Here is a 13,952-nt window from a genome sequence, read left to right on the forward strand (position 1 = left end):
TATACCTGAGTATAATCCTTCAAAAGAGGAAAAAAATTCTTCAGAGGGGCTTTCCTGATGAAGCATTCCTGTTGAAAAATGCGAGAGTTGAACAGAAAATGTGACTTTCAAACACAAGATTCAAGGGATCATAAAAAAAGGTAAACAGGAAAGTCAGCTCATAGGGATTCAATAGTTAAACTGTTTACATTCCTACATTGGAAGATGATAATTTGTAACTACTAAGAACTTTATCACTATTAGGGCAGTAAGACATGTGTGTATGTGTGTGTGTGTGTGTGTGTGTGTGTGTGTGTGTGTGTGTGTATACACATATATATATGACAATAGGAGTTGAATATGATAGAATATCTAAAAAAAATAAAACTAAGGGATGAGAAAGAATTCCCTGGGAAAAAGGGAGAGACAGAATGGAGTAAATTATCTGACATAAAAGGGACAAAGGAGCATAGATAATCTGTGCTGTCATGGTGTTAGTTGTATTTCGATTTATGTATAAACTCAATGTTAAGCAACTCTCCTATTCAAAGTATCATAATACCTATTATATGGATCAAAATCATCATTTGAAAAACTAAAATATACACTGTTTCCAAAATTGCTTACAACTTTGTATAAACTAGGGGAAAAAAACCAAAATAATCTTAAGGACATTAAACAATGCTATGACCAGAAAATCAATTTAAGATGCATGCCATCTATCTCCCCAACCCCCCCAAAAATGATGAATTTGAGATGCAGAATGAGACATTTTCTGGATATGAAATACACCATGTGAATTTTGTTACAAGGTTTTTGTTTTTTGTTTTTTCTTTCTAATGAGGACTAGGAGGAAAAAGAAAATAAATACTACTTAATTGAAAAAATAAAATTATAAAAAAATTTAATTAAAAAAATAAAATCTAGTCTAAACATTTCAACAATTAAATTTCTTAAATTTTTGAGTTTTGTTCTGAAAGAGATAACCTTCTGTACTGAATACCTAGTATTCTAGACTAGACAGTAATGAAAACAGAAATCTCACAAAATGCTTAGCATACAGTGTCTAGAACACAGTAATAAGCACATTATAAAATATGATCAACTGAAGTGCAATTTGATCAACTGAAACAGATTACAAAAGAAAATAAGATTCAATATATTTATCATCAGAATCACAAGTCCTGTTCCTGATGGTAAGAAAAGCCCAATGTGTTTGGCAAGAAAACTAATAAACTGAAAAATCAGCTTAAAAGGATATGTGAAGACTACACTGACAAAACAAGAATTTTTCCAGAGAAAATTAGATGTTTTTATTAAGCAAAAACTTTCTTTTCTGAAAAACTTTTAACTGTAATAAGGATATAATGTAAAATTTTGCTCTGAGATCATCAATAGGACAAATAATTCTAAATCTCTTGGTATGGCTACAATGATGTCTAACAAATCATATAAAAAAGCAGCCTTGAATGCTTCTACCTCCACATACCATGATGGGAAAGAGAATGGTCCATGTGTCTAAAGACCATCATAATCAATAAACTAAGAAACTTAAAAGGGATCTAAGCAACAAATGCAACAAAAGATGCTCATTTGCTTATATGCGTGATACCTAAGTGAATCTGATGTTAGACATAATGTTACTTTGCAAAACTATCAATGGCAAAGCCACATTCAGAAAAATTTTCATTGTAACTTAGCTTTTAAATGAAAATGATATAAGGTGGAAGAAGCGCAACAAACTTCACAATGAAATGCAGATCTACAAAAACTAGTTAAAAGCATGGACCTTTGGACACCTTGCAAGTGTCACAATCACTTTTTCAATGAGAAATAAAAATGAGGGGGAAAAATATCGAGAGAGAAGAAGGGAGCAGCTAGGCCGCGCAGTTGATAGATTACTGGCCTTGGAGTCGAGGACCTGAGTTCAAATTTGACCTTAGACACTTAATTATTGCCTGTGTAACTTTGGGCAAGTCACTTAAAAACCCCATTACCTTAAATAAAACTTTAAAAAAGAGAGAGAGAGAGAAGAGAAAGAAAGGGAATGAATTAAAAGTTTTTCATGTTCAAAAATCAGTTTTTGAGAAAATTCATGTTCCTCCTTACTAGAGATGAAGGGCTATGGGTGAGGAATATATATGGCATCTGTGCCATATTTAGTGTCCAATGGCTATGGTATTGGTTGGTTTTGAAGAACTATTTTTTTCTTTTTAAACTTTTTTTGGAAAACTTTTTTTTGCCTCTCTGGACAGGGAAGAGGATAGATAAGGTATCAATGAAATAAAGTGTTTTTTTAAAAAGTCTAGGAAAGCTAGGTGGCACAGTAGATAGAGCACTAGCCCTGAAGTCAGGAGTACCTGAGTCAAATCCAGCCTCAGACACTTAATAATTACCTAGCTGTGTGGCCTTGGGCAAGTCACTTAACCCCATTGCCTTGCAAAAAAAACCCTAAAAAGTCTAATTGATGGGGCAGCTAGGTGGCACAGTGGATAGAACACCAGCCCTGGAATCAGGAGGACTGGAGTTCAAATCTGACCTCAGACGGTTTAATAATTGCCTAGCTGTGTGACCTTGGGCAAGTCACTTTACCCTACTACCTTATTAAATAAATAAAAAATTAAAAATAAAAGCCTAATTGACTTCTAAAAATGTCAATTGAAAAATAAGACTGGGACAAGAGCAGTGTCTTAGGTGCTCTCTCATAAAATTTCTAAACTAAGGACTCTAACTAAATTTTCAAGAGACAGAACCCACAGAGGGACCCAGTGAGGCAGTTCTCCTACTCAACGTAACCTATAAAAGAGCAGAAAGACTCTGCTCCCCGGGGTCGGAGGGGTGGCCCGCCAGAGCGAAAGAACTTCAGCCTCCCAGAAGCAGTCCCAGGACACTAGGAGCCATGGCTCACAACAGCGGGGAAGTTTCCTGACCTACGCCCCAGGGAGCACCAGGTACAAATTTGGGGAACAGCAGGGGCCTCAGGGCACACAGAGAGCAGACTGGCCAAGGCAGTCCAGATACAGGAAACATAAGCAGGCGGAGCTGGTAAGAAGGAGCCCCCAGGGCATGAGCCCATTGAACCTAGGGAGGGGAGTGAAGAGAGAGACTGCCAAGCTCTGCCCCTGGAACAGGAATCTGGGGTTCTGACCACATTCAGATCCTGATTGCAGTCTAGGCCCCCCACCACCTCGACCCCATGGCAGAGGGGGGTGCATATGGTCATTCACAGACCAGGAGGGAGGACAGAGCTTCACATACTGAGATCCTTGTAGGAGTGTCCCAAAAGCTCAGGAAGCACCCCTAAAACAGGCTTAGGCTGGGAAAATGAGCAAGGAGAGAAATAAGAGGAACACCATTGAGAAATATTTTCCCGTGAGCCCAAGAAGGATCAAAATACTCAGTCTGGAGATGAGGAAGAACAAGCTCCTGCATCTAAAGACTCCAAGAAAAACAGAAATTGGGCTCAGGCTATGACAGAGCTCAAAAAAGACTTTGAAAATCAAATGAGGGAATTGGAAGAAAAACTGGGAAAAGAAAGGAGAGAGATGCAGGAAAAACATGAAAATGAAGTCAGCAGCTTAGTCAAGGAAATCCAAAAAAATGCTGAAGAAAATAGCATGCTAAAAACCAGCTTAGCTCAAATGGATAAAACAGTTCAAAAAGTTATTGAGGAGAAGAATGCCTTAAAAAGCAAAATTGGCCAGATGGAAAAAGAGATAAGAAAACTCTCTGAGGAGAACAAATCCTTCAGACAAAGAATAGAATTCAGGGAGATTGATGAATTTACCAGAAATCAGGAATCAATGCTTCAAAACCAAAAGAATGAAAAATTAGAAGAAAATGTGAAATATCTCATTGAAAAAACAACTGATATGGAAAACAGACTTAGGAAAGATAATTTAAAAATTATTGGAATACCTGAAAATCATGATCAGGAAAAGAGCCTTGACATCATTTTCAAAGAATTACTACAGGAAAATTGCCCTGATAAATATGGAAAATATGGAAGTAACTTTTGTGATGGACTTATCATAAAGAATGTGATCCACCCGCAACAGAGTTGGTGGTGTTGGAACAAAGACTGAAGCACATTTTTTATTATTACTATGGGGGGGGGGGGGTGCAAGGCAAATGTGGTTGGGTGGCCTGCCCGGGGCCATATAGCAGGGTGATCGTTGGGTGTCTGAGGCCGGATTTGGACCCAGGTGATCCTGGCTCAAGGTCCAGTGTTCTGTCTACCACCCAGCCACCCCTACTATTATTACCATTTTATTTTAGGATTTTTTTTTCTTTTTTTTTGGTTTATGCAGGGCAGTGGGGTTGGGGTGGCTTGCATGTCACATGGCTGGGTGATTGTTGAGTGTACGGGCCCGGATATGGGCTTGGGTGTTCCTGGCTCCAGGGCTGGTACTCTGTCCACTGCACCACCTAGCCATACCTACAATTATTACTATTATTTTTTTAATTTTAATTTTTTTCTCTCCCCTTTATCACTCAAGTGAGTCTATATTTTTGGAGGGAGGAGTATTTTGTTTACTCTTAAGATTTTATTAATGTATAAAAAAATTGTACAAAATGAGAATATTAAATTTAAAAAAAAGATTTCTTCCCCATCTCCCATCACTCTTAAATCAATTCAAATTGCTCAAATTTATATTCTTATCCAAAAGGATAACATAAATGCATTTATGAAAAAGTTACAACCATATTTCAAGATCTGTCTTGAAAATGGCTATCAACATCTAACCAGTTCTCAGAAGGAATTCTCCTTTTAATTTAGAATACCTAAATATTTCTAAATATTAATGGATAAGGAGATCAACTACTATGGACAATTATGACACATTGCATCTTCTTCCATTTGAACAAGAAAAGATAAGAGATTCACATGAAAACAAGGGTTTGAATCTGAACACCTTATAGTCATCTTGATAATGAGTTTTTTTTTAACAGAGACAAATTTTATCACATCTCATAGGCAGTATAGTGTAATAGTTAGTCAAGGGGTCTGAAAGATCTGTTTTCAAATTCTATCTCTGATATATGCAGACATATGTAAGCCCAGGTTAGATTCTTTTGCCTCTCAATAGTACAGGCCAACTATGTCAAACTCAAATAGAAATTTAACCCTACAGATAGGATGTTGACCAGAAAACCAAAAATAAACATTATCTATCCTGCACTGCTTCTTTATTTATTTTGTTAAATATTTTCCAATTATATTTTAATCCAATTCAGCCCCCACTGAGAGTAAAATATTGAGGCTAGTAGGTAGTTGATACTTCTGATCTAGGCAGATTTCTGACATCTTAAGTTGCAAAAGAGTTGATCTTTGTTACAAGGGGTGGCTGTTGACATGAAGGGAGGGAGAGAGAAAAGCAAAGGAAGTGATGTGCAAACACAAATGCTTATGGATATAAATCAGTAAAGAAAATTCTTCATCCCTATACTAATGAAATCATAGTCCTTCTTTCCCTTATAATATTTATTTGTGTAAAATGAAGTTTTCTATAGTGTTTAAAGACAAAATATAGATCCTGATTTGCAAATTTTGTGAAAATATGAATATTTTGTCCTTTATTAAATTCATGACAGTCTTATTTTTCCCAACAACTCCATATTCATTCCCACCTCTGCTCATTTGATTATGCTATTTCCCAGGCCTCAAATGACTTTTCATCTCTTTTCCACCTAATTGTTATTCTACCATCTTCAAGAGCTAGTATTTTTCAGTTCCTCCATGAATCCCATGGCTATATCCCTTTTCTAAATCCCTTTGGTCTCTACCATATAACTTAATACTTACATGCTGTCTCAAGCCTAAAACAACTATTTTCTAATTGATTCATGCCTATTAATCTTCTCTCTCTCCACCTAAATCAATTAGATGTTCCTGGTGCGTAAAGACACCATTTTAAATTTCCTTGGGAAAGAAATTAAACATAAATTATACTTACTTGATACAGTCTGTGAAACTGAAGTTGCTGTTGTTGTTGTAGAAGTGGTAGAAGATTGTGTAGATGATGGTGTTGAAGTAGAAACCACTGATGCTGGGCTACTAGTTGTAGGAGTAGATGCATTTACAGCTTGAGCTTGTACTTGAGCCTGTACTTGAGCTTGAGCCTGTGCCTGGGCCTGCGCCTGGGCCTGGGCCTGGGCCTGGGCCTGAGCCTGCGCCTGGGCCTGGGCCTGGGCCTGAGCCTGAGCCTGAGCCTGAGCCTGTGCCTGTGCCTGTGCCTGTGCCTGTGCCTGAGCCTGAGCCTGAGCCTGAGCCTGAGCCTGAGCCTGTGCCTGTGCCTGTGCCTGTGCCTGTGCCTGTGCCTGTGCCTGAGCCTGAGCCTGAGCCTGAGCCTGAGCCTGAGCCTGAGCCTGGGCCTGGGCCTGGGCCTGGGCCTGGGCCTGGGCCTGGGCCTGAGCTTGGGCCTGAGCTTGGGCCTGAGCTTGGGCCTGAGCTTGGGCCTGAGCCTGAGCCTGAGCAGCCAGCATAGGAGTTAGTTCTGATTGTTGAATAACTTTAACTCCATCTGGTTTGGTCCATGCTGACTCACGTGTCCGAGCATTATAATAATATACCTGTAGAGAAGGCAAATAAAGTTGTTAATATAACAAATCTGTCTTGATTTAGATACATATAGCTGAAACTGTAAGCAAGTCAGATTCTGAAAAGTCACTGTAATGACTGTCTAATTCAATCTTGAGCTGTTCCTGATAATGCTGCCTTAGCCATCTATGATCTACATAGAGGATTCAATTAACTAAGATTGATTCAGGGTGGCTAGGTAGCGCAGTGAATAGAGCACCGGCCTTGGAGTCAGGAGTACCTGGGTTCAAATCTGACCTCAGACACTTAATTGCCTAGCCATGTGGCCTTGGGCAAGCCACTTAAACCCATTGCCTTGGGAAAAAAAAATCATGATTGATTCAAAAGACATTTAGTACCTATACTGTACAAAGCACTGCATGACAATGATTTTTTTAAAGCCACTGTCTCTAAGGAATGCACATCGAACTTGAAGTATATAGCATTTAAATAGATAACTTGCCAATAATCTATATGCCTTACAATTTATCACCCTATACACTTCAAATAACTTTTACATCTTACCTTTCCATCTGGAGTTTTGTTTTCTACCCATATTTCCTCAGTAGGAGGTAATGTTGGTGTACCAGGGGCAGTAACTGGAGGCATTCCAGGTGGAAACATCATACCAGGAGGTGGGGGCATAGTTCCCATGGGAGGAGGCATAAAAGGTGGTCTCTGTGAAAAATCACAATAGTAATGGTAATATAGTAATTTTGATACTATATATTCATAGCTGCCTTTATTTTGTGCTTATTAAATATAAATGCTAAAATGCATCTTAGCAATAAGGCAACTGTTAAAATAAAAATCACTGGGGCAGCTAGGTGGCATAGTGGATAAAGCACCGGCCCTGGAGTCAGGAGTACCTGGGTTCAAATCCAGTGTCTCAGACACTTAATAATTACCTAGCTGTGTGCCCTTGGGCAAGCCACTTAACCCCATTTGCCTTGCAAAAACCTAAAAAAAAAAACTACAATTGCAGCAACATTTTTTGTGGTAGCAAAAAACTTTTAAGTAGGTGCTCATCAAATAGAGAATGGCTGAACAAACTATAGTATATAAATATAAAAGAATATTATTGCACAATAAGAAAACAAGACTGTGAGGAATTCAAAGAAACACAAAAAGACCAATAGACTATATTAAAAAGTAAAGAAAGCAGAACCAAGAAAACAATATGACCACCCTAAAAAAAAGCAAATGATGACACTAAATCGCAATGGAATTCTGACAAATTATTAAAAACAATTTTGGTCCAGAGAGGATAAATGATTAAAATACATCTCTCAGGAATAAATTGGAGGAGTTTGGAAAAAGAATATAATGTACACTATCAAAGGAAGTGACTGATTTGACTAGTTTTCCTTACAAATTTTTCTTTGTTACAAAGAATGAATGGTTCAATTTGGAGAGATAGGAGAGTTAAGTGAAAATAATATTATAAAAACAAACGTAAAAATAAAACTGCAGAAGTCTAGGTGGCGCAGTGGATAGAGCACCAGCCCTGGAGTCAGGAGTACCTGAGTTCAAATCTGGACTCAGACACAATAATTACCTAGCTATGTGGCCTTGGGCAAGCCACTTAATCTCATTGCCTTGCAAAAACCCTAAAAAATAATAATAATAATAAAAAAAAATAAAACTGCATAACAACAAAAAAATTTATGTGACGTTAAAAAAACCTTTACTGGTACCAAATTTTCATTAAATATATGTAAGATTTCAGTATAATGAAACATCCAGCAAAGTTCATTGTAACAGAATTTGACAAAACACAAAACAGGAAACAAAACTATAAAAACCTACAAATTCTAGACTCATTTGCATGAAAGCAAAATAGAAAAATAAAAAAAAACTGCTGCAGGCCCTAGAATTATTAAGGATGATGATGACAAATGCACCAGTGCTTAAACAGCTCAAAATTCGTATTTGGCTTTTATGTCATGGCTTACAAAAAGTCTGGTAACATGAAGGGGTGGGGGGGAGATAAACTCCTTCATCAAACTTAGACTTTATTTATTTATTTTTTTGCTAGGCAGTGGGGTTAAGTGGCTTGCCCAAGGCCACACAGCTAGGTCTGAGACCGTATTTGAACCCAGGTACTCTTGACTCCAGGGCCGGTGCTCTATCCACTGTGCCACCTAGCCGCCCCTAAACTTAGACTTAAAAAAAAAAAGTAAATTCCTTAACAAATCAGGAAATGATATAAAAATTTATTAGCTAGAAAATTTACATTTAAAAATCTGATAGTAACAAAACACTGATGGCAATAAAGTTACCAGTTGGAAAAAGCATTGTTTGTTATGAATCAAAACCTTCAACCACAAACTTTTTTGGTTTTTATATTCCTACCTTTGGAAAAAAACAAATTTAACTGATACCAGCAAATGTCAAAATACCTTAGCTTTCAAGTTAAGTCCTGGAAAAAAATCAAGTTCTAGAGTTAAGTTCTGAATTTAGAAAAATCTTAACTGTCTAAAATCAACAGGACAAAAAACTGCCAGTGATGGACACTCTAGCAGTCTCATTCATCAAAATAGATTATGTTCATTATATTTTACAATAAATACTAAAAGTAGGAACATAGATAATAACATTTTACAAAAAATTTAATAGGGTAAAACAAAAACGTTTTCTATATAACTTATAGTTGGCATTAAAATGCAATTAAAACAAGGAAGTTTATACAACAATAGTGATGTAGAGTCATTTCTTTTGGGGGAAACTCATTCATCATTTATTCTTTTAGATTCATCCTATTTTTCAGATCTGAACAGATAATATTCAATGAATAAAACATGTTATAAACATCTTGCAAGCATCATTAGCTAGAAATAATATATTTTAATAAAGAATGACATTATTATTCATTAAGACCAAGAGAAGCATTGCATTGGAAAGCATCTACTTACATCAAAATATGTATCTACATTAGACTGCTCTATTCTCCCACTAGCTGTAAGTAAATGGCATAAACAGAATAAAATTCACATATATCTTAAGAAATAGAAAATGAAAATAGATTTTTTCCAAGTATTTCTTAATCTTAAAAATATGCTATGATCAGAAAAATATGCTATGATCAGAAGTACAACAAATTTCTTGAATATTTTAGATTGTGCTAATAAAATTGGAAAGGACAGAATGTTTTGGTAAAGAAATCTGGCAATATGTAATGATCACAAAAATATTCAAGCCCTCTAACCCAATAATCCAATTACTGGGAATATACCCTAAGAGTATCTTTGTAATGAAAAAAAATGAGTTTAAAAATAGAGAGGGTAGCATAAGTTAAAAATATAAAGAAATGGAAACTATCCAATTCTCTCACAGTTGGTGAATAAACTATGGCATATAAATATCACAGAATATATTATGTCCTTAAAAATTATCAACATGAGGAAGACAATTTTTTTTAAGATTTAAGTAATATAAAATTATCAGAACCACAAAATATATATAACTACATAAAAGTTTGTATACAAACATACCAATGAATGAACAATTTAAAAAGGACATAGAATGGATAATTAATGAGCTGTTAGGGACATACTACAACATCTTCCAAATAATGAAACAGGTCCATGGAAGTTAAATTAATTGCCCAAGATTGTACACATAATAAGCATCAAAAGTAAAAATTTCAATCCAGACCCTCTGATTTCCATTATGGCATTAATTACTATGCATCTTAAGCATTCAATACCTATTTCCTACAAAAACATTTTCATTTAATTCAACAATTTCCATGTCAAACACTATCTCATTCATTTATCAGTTTAGTTAAATTGCCAGGGGAGAAATGTAAATAATATAAAAAGTCTGTTATGTTATGTTTGGCAATCAGCATACAAGAACATAAAAATAAAAAGTTATCTATTGAATGTAGAATAACAGGACTATAGATTTAGAGTAAAAAGTTACTTAGTCATCCAATCCTTCTCATCTAGTTTTTTTCCCTTCTCTTCCCCTCCTGGCTTCTTTTAAGTCTTAACTAAAATCCAACCTTCTACAAAAAGTCTTCCCAATTCCTCTCAATACTAATACCTTCCCTGGTCACCTTTAGGACAATCAGTTCAACTCTAGTTTATATGTCATTATTAACATTTATCTCCTATATTAGTGTGTGTACTCTCATACTTAAGGGCAGGAACTGTTTTTGCCTTTCCTTTCAAAGTTTAAGCACAGTGATTAGCCTATTATTAGCACTTTAATAAAGTTTACTGACTTGACTGGTCTGAGTTCATTTTAAAGATGAAGGAAATTTGAAGTCTCAACAATCTACTCTACTCTTAACTCTCAGAACATCTTCTTTGTAGTTCTTTTACTGTACTTTCACCTTGTGAATAGTGTGTGTGTCTATTTGTGTTCTATTTTAGTTCCCCATTAGACTAAATGGACTATCTCTTACTAGCTTTTCATCAACAATAGTACTTGGTAGTTCACACCTATCTAAACCCATCAAACAGTCAACTAGCATTTATTGAGGGTCAGTATATGGCAGTAGCTGTATTAGATGTTAGGAATATATATTTTATATATATCTCTTAAACTCTGAATGAAGTTGTGCACTGTTAATGCACTGGGGGAAACTAATGAGACTTCCTAAAATTAGGGGTTGGGGCAATCATCTCTAATTTATCTTTTTTTTTTTTACTAAATCTGAGTTTCTCTCTACTCCATTTACTTTAAACAGGGTTCACTTTCTGTTATGATTATTCTGAGAGTAGAAATAAAATGCATTAATTTATTTTCTTTTTTTCAAAAGAGAAGTTATATGCTAATACTGAAAATAAAATGTCCCTAATTTGACAATGAATTCATAATTAGCATTCATTTCTTCTATATACTTTTTTATTACCTCTAGCACCATTACAACATCCACTTTGGGAAGAACCTTTCATGATTTAAACATTCATCTCTTTATCTCCCTTTTTTCCATGTGTCTAAAATGATTCTCTCTCTGAAAAGTAGCTCCTGGATAGAGTACCTGACCCAGGAGTCAGAAGGACCCAAGTTCAAATCCGGCTGCAGATATTTAGCTCTAGTTGTGTGACTCTGGGCAAGTCCCTTAATCATGAATGCCTCCAAAAATAGAAAAAAAAAATTAAAAGAAACTCCTAAAGGCAAAATCTATACTTGCGAGAGTCCACTAAACATCTTTTCTCAAGTATTCAATATAATGCCATTATGTCCAGGAAACCCTTATCATTCAGACAGCAAAGGGGCAGCTAGGTGGCGCAGTGGATAGAGCACCGGCCCTGGAATCAGGAGTACCTGGGTCCAAATCCATTCTCAGACACTTAATAATTACCTACCTGTGTGGCCTTGGGCAAGCCACTTAACCCCATTTGCCTTGCAAAAGCCTTAAAAAAAAAACCCCAACAGACAGCAAACATCTTATAGACCGCTGTGCTAGGCACAATGCCAAGTTTAGATAAAAAGTAAAATCCCTAACTTAACATACAGGGATCTTTATTAAAAAGATAAGAAATATAATACCAACACAGATAATTATAAGATAAAAAGGCTAAGTATATTATACTTGAGAAAAAAAAGATGAGTGAGATCCAAAAGAAAAGATTAGGGTTAGCACAAAAAAATTCAGAGGTAAATGAAATTTTAGTTGCATTTCAAAGCTTAGGTAGGAATTTAAGGAAAGGTCAGGAAGGTATTTTAGAAATAAGGAATAGCACAAGCAAAGAATAATAAGTGTACTGGAGGCATAGACTAAACCAACGGTATAAAAGGATATAATGAGGGCTTCAAAGGAAGGGTGACAGTCAAATTGGGAAGAATCCTTAATACCAGGCAAATTAATCTGTGCTTTATGCAACTGAGAATCCCTTAAAAAATTTTCAGGCAATGACTTGACCATATCTGTATAAAAAAAAGACTTCTATACCCTTGTGTGAAGAATCAAATACTTAAATACTGATCAATGGAAAAAGGCTATGACTCATTCATTCCTTACCTGTAGATGTGGAGGGCCCATTGGTGGAGGAATTCCTCCTGGAGGAGGCATTGGTGGCATATTAGGATCAAAAGGAGGACGACCAAAGGGGGGCCGAGGTGGTGGAGGTGGACCTCTCATCATCCCAAAAGGTGGAGGTGGACGCATCAGAGGTGGTGGACCTCGCATGACTGCATTCGGTGGGGGAGCTGGACCACGAAACCTCAATGCTTGCTGTTGAGCCATTCTGCGTACAAAGTCAAAAGGACAGTTAATTTGTCCATGAAGTTAAGAAAGCATCAAATTTTTTTAAAATCACAATTAAAGAGGGATATAAGATTCCTTAAGAAATCATCTAGTTCATCATCCACAAAAATTACAGCCTAAATTTATCATGCAAAATATACTAGTATTATCAAGAAATACTGATCAATAATTTTTTAAGTTTACAATCTCCTTCAATAACACATACAAATAGTCCTATTAGTCAAAAATCTATTAGGACACTTATGATCAAAGAACCTCATAGTATTCCCACATTATTGATATATTCCACATTCCTAATACAAAAATTCCTATTATTATTATTATTATTATTATTATTATTATTATTATTATCATAGCTTTAGTCCATTACCTCTAACGTAGAGGGTGAAGTCTATAGACAAGAAATGAAAACCACAAATTACTAACCTTATTTGATCCTATTCTTTCAGTTTTTCTGTAAAGGCCTTCCTTAGTTTTCAACCTTTTAATCAGCTTTGTTTATTTTTTCAATCATCTCTAAATTATTCACATTCCAGATCAATTTTGAGGTTAAAGTGTGCTACTGGAAAAACTGGAACTGATATGAACAGTTCAACTAAGTCTATTCCTTAACTTCACAAAATCTGGCAACTTATACTTCATGAAATTAGTTGATAGTTACAATAGTCAAGCAAGTTAAAACTACCCTTTTATTTCGATTCTAACTTCCTTTTTTTCCTACTCAGTGCTTCTGATCTTTTTTTTTTGCTTTTTTGCAAGGCAATGGGGATAAGTGACTTGCCCAAGGTCACACAGTTAGGTAGTTATATTAAGTGTCCAAGGCCAGATTTGAACTCAAGTCCTCCTGGCTGGTGCTCTTTCCACTTTGCTACCTAGCTGCCCCTACTACTCCTTTCTAAAATAAAAACAGTAAAATAAACAGGATTCTCATCTCTATTCACTGACCTGATATCTCCACTAGCAGCCAGAAGGAATTCCATCATGAGTTTTTAATGCTTGTGGCATTAGCTGTCCTGAATGCCTAGAAGACATTTTTTTCTTCCCTATGCATCCCCGAATCCCTCTCTTCCTTCAAAACACAGACCAAGAACAAGCCTCTACAAGGAGTCTTTCTTCATCTTTCCATTGCTAGTACTCTTCATCTCTCTCTACAACTACTTTGTATTTGTA

General features: G+C 35.9%; 1 protein-coding gene across 14 annotated transcripts in view; it reads right to left on the reverse strand.

Annotated features, from left to right (window-relative positions):
• The window catches only part of TCERG1 (transcription elongation regulator 1), an 82,651-nt gene that overhangs the window by 66,230 nt on the left and 2,469 nt on the right, over positions 1-13,952 (reverse strand). For 9 of the 14 annotated variants that reach the window (XR_012473782.1, XM_074212677.1, XM_074212687.1 and 6 more), the window contains exons 2-5: positions 12,537-12,762; positions 7,085-7,237; positions 5,937-6,552; positions 6-68 (exon numbers count right to left, since the gene is read on the reverse strand). Coding sequence is in view for 13 of the 14 variants with exons in the window: in XM_074212677.1 (XP_074068778.1) it covers positions 6-68; positions 5,937-6,552; positions 7,085-7,237; positions 12,537-12,762 (1,058 nt within the window). In the remaining variant the exon portion in view is untranslated. The remainder of the gene's footprint in view (positions 1-5; positions 69-5,936; positions 6,553-7,084; positions 7,238-12,536; positions 12,763-13,952) is intronic. The other 5 variants (XM_074212685.1, XM_074212684.1, XM_074212683.1 and 2 more) reach the window with 1 other exon arrangement.

Source organism: Macrotis lagotis, chromosome 1 (assembly GCF_037893015.1).
Source record: "Macrotis lagotis isolate mMagLag1 chromosome 1, bilby.v1.9.chrom.fasta, whole genome shotgun sequence".
NCBI lineage: Eukaryota > Metazoa > Chordata > Mammalia > Peramelemorphia > Peramelidae > Macrotis > Macrotis lagotis.